The 6,404-nt window shown below is 50.8% G+C and overlaps 1 protein-coding gene across 1 annotated transcript in view; it reads left to right on the top strand.

The window, feature by feature from the left end:
* The window catches only part of NXN (nucleoredoxin), a 159,869-nt gene that overhangs the window by 128,760 nt on the left and 24,705 nt on the right, over nucleotides 1-6,404 (top strand). The window contains exons 2-4 of the mRNA XM_077749655.1: nucleotides 2,518-2,635; nucleotides 4,241-4,374; nucleotides 4,875-4,975. Coding sequence (XP_077605781.1) covers nucleotides 2,518-2,635; nucleotides 4,241-4,374; nucleotides 4,875-4,975 — 353 coding nt within the window. The remainder of the gene's footprint in view (nucleotides 1-2,517; nucleotides 2,636-4,240; nucleotides 4,375-4,874; nucleotides 4,976-6,404) is intronic.

Raw genomic sequence — 6,404 nt, 5'->3', positions numbered from 1 at the left:
CACTAAGTAAACTTAAGAAAAAAATTTTTTTTAATTTAAGATATGTACCACTCTCCCCTGGCATGCCTTTGCTCTTACCCTGTTCTTTTCTCTTTTATTACTTGAAGTCTCTGAAATTACTTTTATATTCTTGTTTATAGTCTGTCTCTCTGAAGGCAGCAACTTCCTCTGCCTTGTTCTTTCTTGAATCTTTTGTGCCTAGACTAGGGCTAGCACATAGTAGATTGTCAGTTAATATCTGATGAATGAATTTTAGCACTTACCAGTTGCAAAACACACTGGGAAGAAATTGTGTATTTATAATAGGGAGATGTGTAATGCCTAAACTTCAATAACTAAAAGATAAGCATCAAAATTTTTAAAAATTAATTAAAAAAAACCAATATTAGGGGTCAACTGGGTGGCTCAGTTTGTTAGGGCTTTGACTCTTGACCTCAGCTCAGGTCTTGATCTCGGGGTTGTGAGTTCAAGCCCTGCTTTGGGCTCCACACTGGGTGTGAAGCCTACTTTAAAAAAAGGGGGGGGCGCCTAGGTGGCTCAGTTGGTTGGGCGCCTGACTTCAGCTTAAATCATGACCTCACAATTCATGGGTTCGGGCCCCACATTGGGCTCTGTGCTGACAGCTCAGAGCCTGAAGCCTACTTCAGATTCTGTGTCTCCCTCTCTCTCTCAAAACTAAACATTGAGAAGAAAAATTAAAAAGAAAAAACCAACTAATATTAGTAAGAATACTGAGGAACGGACTGTCTTGTTTGCCACTGGTGGAAATACAAAGTTGTCCGAGCTTTTGTAAGTGGTGAGTCATGGGTGATTTTTATCTCAGTTTTTATGGTTTGCTGTGTTTCTCATTTTTTCCATTAATTGCTTTTCCCCCATCAATTACTCTTTAAATCAGAAAAATCCCTGCATCTTCCTTCCTGCCCCCCTTTAAAATTATTAACTTGGCTGGATCCTTGCAACTCCTCATTCTGGTGTCTTGTGTGCTTGCAAATTTAGGAAGTGAATCCCAGCAGGGCTGGTCTTGCTCTGCTGTTGAGCATCTTCCCCTAAAAATGTTTGATCTGAAGCCCGTAGCAGGTGTCTCTGGAATGATGCAGTACTGGTCACTGCCGACTGTGTGTGCAGAGTCGCTCCTGTTTGCAGGGCTGGTTTGGGGGCCCACAGGAAAGGTGGGGTCCCACGACCTTTCCTGCCAAGATCCAGGTCTCCACAGACAGGGGAAGCCTAGCAGTTCTTAGCAGATACCCCGCCCGACTCCCTCGCTGCTTGGGATTGAATTAAAAACAATAATAATCTGCTCTGTGCAGCTGGACTTCTGATGCCTGCTTCCCCTTGACACATCCGTGCCCCGTTCCGCCAATGCCCAGGCAGCTGGCCCTCCCGTGTGGGGCCGCAGGCCCCCGGAAGGGAGGCTGCAGCTGAATCACCAGTGGGCCATTCTTCCATTTCCCGTTGGCAGTTGGACATTTTTGTTTAATTATGTTGCTTTCTGGGCTTGGCAGTTAAGTTCCAGAGCACCCGGTGGGCCACCTGATGGCGGGGAGCCGGTAAAGGAGGCTGCACATCCTCAGTTCCCTGCCCCGGGCTGGTGCATCCATGCTCTGTCAGCTTTGCGCCTCCTAGACCCTGGTCCTCTGACAGCTGGCTGAGCCAAGCTCAAGAACCTGCCAGTAGACTGTGCGTTGTTTTGAGTGGCACCGAGAGCTGAGGATTGGAGCCGACCCAGGATGTTGCTTCCCTAGTGTTTGTGGGTGAGTGACACCCACAGTGACAGCCGGTACTCCCAAGTGCGGGAACCCCCTGAGGTGGGGAGAGTGCTGGATTCTACTACTTGGTCTTCGCTTAGGATAGCATTGTCCCCTCTCCCTTGGAGCTCCGGGGAGCACAGTAGAGCCGGGAAGCAGGGGAGCACCTGCCTGCTGATGGGGTTCAGAAGCACCAGTAGAAAGCCTCCCTTCCTGCCTTAACCACCTGGTGTTGGGGACGCACATGTAGTTCATTTCCTAATCCATCTTCATCTTTACGCTATTTATTGTTTATGTATTTCTTTTGAGAGAGAGACAGAGAGAGCAGGGGAAGGACATAGAGAGAGAGAATCTCAAGAAGGCTCCGCACTATCAGTGCAGAGCCCGATGCGGGGCTCGAACTCAAAAAACACGAGATCATGACCTGAGCCGAAATCAAGAGTTGGACGCTTAATCACCTGAGCCACCCAGGCGCCCCTCATCTGTGTGCCTTTTAGAGGAAGTGCCCGTGGGAGAGTTGGGAGAGGAGAGTTGTCTTGGAACAGGTGTGGCCTTCTGTCGGCCTCTTTCGCAGCTTGAGCCTGGGTGGGACTCAGACTCCCCTGCCGCGTCACAGACCACGGAGGCCAACGGGATTGTAGCCTCACGTGTTCATTTCCCTGTACTGCAGTGTCTTCTGCTTCTTTCACCCCTTAGGCCTGATGGGGCTCAAAAGGACTCTGTGATTTATCCTGCTTGGACTTACCCACCTTTTTCGCTTTACTTCTTCCAGCTTAAACTTTGGAACAAATACCGAATTTCCAACATTCCATCACTAATATTCCTAGACGCCACCACCGGGAAGGTCGTGTGCAGGAATGGGCTGCTGGTGATCCGTGATGACCCAGAAGGTAGGAGCTTGGCGTGTCCATCCCATACTCCCTGCCCTGTCCCCCTACCCTGACTTCATCCCCGCTGGTAGAGAACATACAAGCGAAATATACATGAGGGTGTTTGTTTGGCTAGAGGATATTGTCGTGATGAAATTACAGTATTCTACAGGTCAGGGTTAAGATTTTTAAAGGGATCAGAATGTCCCTCCTGGAGGCTCTCATTCATGGGCCAAAGGAGATAGACTCTGAAAAAGGAAGTTCAGTCTTGAGGGCTGAGGAGGCCGTTGAGAAGCAGCGAGAGCCCAGAGATGGACTTCTGGTGATGATTCCATGGTAGCCTCAGTGGTCGTGAGGCTTTTTTCTCTTTAAAATATTACCCTAGTGAAGTCATAGACTTGGTGTTGCTCTCCCGGCCTCAAGGGTGACTGACCTCACTTCTTGGTGCTGCCCAAGTCCCGCAGCCGTGGCCTTGGCAATGTGCCAGGTGTCGGCTGCCCTGACCACCCTGATCACTGGCTCTCCGAGTCTGTTTCTGTCTCACTGGCCCTGGAGTCTTAAAAGCATCCTAAGGTCTTCCCTTCCTTGCTTACTGATCAGTTAGGGGATTCAATCCTGGTCACAAATGTTCCTGGTAAAAATTTCACCTGCTTCAAAGAATGGCCCTTGGCAGCACACGTGCGCGAGCACGCCCCCCCCACACACATTTTGAGCTTGTTAAAAATGCAGATTTCGCGCGCGCGCACACACACACACACTCTCTCTCTCTCGCTCTCTCTCTCTCTCTCTCTCTCTCTCTCTCTCTTTACTCTGAGCTTGTTAAAAATGCAGATTTCCCAGCCCCACCCCCAGAGATATTTGGGTCCGTTTGTTTCAGGGTGGGCTTGGCCATTCGCACATTTAGTCCCAGTCTGCGTGTCTCCCGTTCTCCCCTCCCCCAACCCCAGGCGACTTTTGAGGCAGTGGTCCACAGACCACCCTGTGAGAAAGCACTGTGCTGTTGCTCTTCCTGCCTGGGGCTTAAGTGTCATCAGAATGGAGAACATCTGGGTTGAGTGAGTTTTACTCTTTCCTTTTACTGGATTTAATTCTCATTTGGTTCCCTGGGCCCCAACCCAGCCCGACTGAATCAGAATCTCTGGGGGTGGGCCCCTGGAGCATCATATTTTAAAATTCTCCAGCTGATTCTAAAAACGCATCAGAGCGGAGAGCCACTGCGATCCTGGGGCTGGTACTTGACAAAACTCAAGGTTAAGACATGAGGCAGTGACTCCCCATCCTGACCCATCATCAGACTTACCTGGGGAGTGTGTCTTGCTCTGTTTTGGACATACATCTTCAGCCTTGGCCCCGGATCCCAAGACTCATAGTGTGACCTGGGCTCCCCAGGAGCTGGGTCCTGTGATCGATCACCCAGGTTCGGGAACCATTGTCTTGAAGGCAGGTGGGGCTCTGCCATGGAGAAGGTTCTGCCTTTGATCCTGTGTTTTAGCTCCAGATCCTAAGCGTGTGTTGACAGATACTATTTGATGATGGAGCTGTCATGCCCTGCCCCTGTGGGGACTCTCGGGTCAGAGGCTGAAAGGAAGAGTCTTCACGTTCTTAACCACCTGTTGCCTCTTTCAGGTTTGGAATTCCCTTGGGGACCCAAGCCCTTCAGGGAAGTCATTGCGGGGCCCTTGCTTAGAAATAATGGACAGTCCCAGGAGAGCGGCAGCCTGGAGGGGTCTCACGTGGGAGTCTATTTCTCCGCACACTGGGTGAGTGTTCGGTCCCTAAGTTTGGTCCCCTTAGTCCAGACTAAGCAGGAATGAAGCGGTGATGTTGCCCCTGAGACCAGGGGGGTTGGCTTTGGGGGTGTGACTGCTCGGGTATCACTTGCCGGTTCTTGCTTCCTCCTGCACCTGACGGGTGGCTTGCGTGCCCTGAGCACTTCTTATTTTGAATGATAGTAGCAGCAAGAAGATTACTTCCTTTGGTCTGAAAGGGTGGCCTTTCTCACCCATTCTCATGAGGCGTCTGCTGGTCTCCAAGGGGGTTGGTTTGAACTGCTGCCTGCTGGCGTGCGTGTGGGCCGGAGGAACCTGTGCGGGAGGCTCGGTTACAAGAGGCATGTTTGTTTCTGCCTCTTTAATGAGCTGGGTCTTGCTATCCCACTCCTCCTTGGGTCTTGCTTACCCGCCCTCTGCGGGTATGTGGCCGGGAAACGGGAAGACGAAGGTCCAGGGTCAAGGCGCAGGACCCCACTCTCCTCTTGCAGTGTCCCCCCTGCCGAAGCCTCACCCGGGTCCTGGTGGAATCCTACCGGAAGATCAAGGAGGCAGGCCAGAAGTTTGAGATCATCTTCGTCAGTGCAGACAGGTAACGGGTGCGGGGAAAGGGCCGAGCGGCTCCCTTCCCTGGAGGTGGTTAACGTGCGTTTCTTTTGCCTTCCACTTCTCGCCTCCTAAGTGTAGAGCGTGGAGATGGGGATTGGGGCAGGCACATCTGGGATGATTGGCAGACGGACAGATGCATTTCAAATTTTCTCATGCAACTGTTTGAGAGGGAGCCGAGAAAAACCTGTTCTTGCTGTCAATATTGGGGCACGCCCTGCTTCCGGCCTGGTTCATTTGAGGTTAGGATGCAGTTTTTGATTCTTTCAGCTTTGTGGATTGTGATGAAAGGCGTGGAGGGGGAGGGATGGAAAGAAAAGAACCAGAGGCTAATGGAACACGACACCTATCTCAATGGCTGGGCAGGAATTTTTTTTTCACTTGCGCCCCGTACTTTGCCTGGGGGCTGTCCTAAACACCAGAAGGACGGACGATCGTCCTGGGGTACGTCAGGTACTTCCCGCCTCAGTGTCCTCCGCTGCAGGCCCTTTCGCTGGTTTTATTCATCAGTGACCTTCCTTCATCACAAAACTCCGGCTCTGGTTTGGACTGAGCCACTAGCTGCTTCTGCTTCCCGAGTCCCTGTTCACAGAAGGGTCTCTGAGATGCCAACACACTGAGGACCTTTTGTATCTTTTTAAAAAAAATTTTTTAAGTTTATTTATTTATTTTGAGAGAGAGTGAGCTCATGGGAGGGGCAGAGAGAGAGAAGGGGGGAGAAGGAGAATCCCAAGCAGGCTCTGCACCACCAGTACAGAGCCGGATGTGGGGTTCGAACCCATGAACTTTGAGATCATGACCTGAGCCAAAATCAAGAGTCAGACTCTTAACCAACTGAGCCACCCAGGCGCCCCAACATTTTGTGTCTCTGATATGTGCGCAGTACCGTGCTCGGTATATTGTCCCATAGTCCTGCCCTGCTCCCCAGCTCCCCATCTCTGTGTGTGACTGGGGATAAGCAATCATCACTTTTTTATTCTTTTTAAAAAATTTTTTTTAATGTTGATTTATTTTTGAGAGTGAGCACGGGAAGAAGGGCAAAGAGAGGGAGACACAGAATCTGAAGCAGGCTCCAGGCTCCAAGCTGTCAGCACAGAGCCCGCCGTGGGGCTTGAACTCATGAGCCGTGAGATCATGACCTGAGCCGAAGTCGGACACTTAACCAACTGAGCCCCCCAGGTGTCCCAGTCATCACTTCTTTTCAAGCTTTAAAAAACATCAGCTTTATTGAAGTGTAATTCACATGCCATAAAATGCATACGTTTTGGGCGTACGATTCAGTGAATATCGAGCCATGTGTGCACCCCTGTGATTGTCACCGTGAAGCAGAGAACGTTTCCATCATTCACAAGGTGCCCTCGTACCCCTTTTTGGTCAGTGCTCACCCCCAGCCCCCAGCCCCAGGGCCCCCCAGT

This window comes from Crocuta crocuta, unplaced genomic scaffold, assembly GCF_008692635.1.
Source record: "Crocuta crocuta isolate KB4526 unplaced genomic scaffold, BGI_CrCroc_1.0 scaffold149, whole genome shotgun sequence".
In the NCBI taxonomy this organism is placed as follows: domain Eukaryota; kingdom Metazoa; phylum Chordata; class Mammalia; order Carnivora; family Hyaenidae; genus Crocuta; species Crocuta crocuta.
The sequence above is the reverse complement of the archived record's forward strand: the minus strand, read 5'-3'. Positions and strand labels throughout refer to the sequence as shown.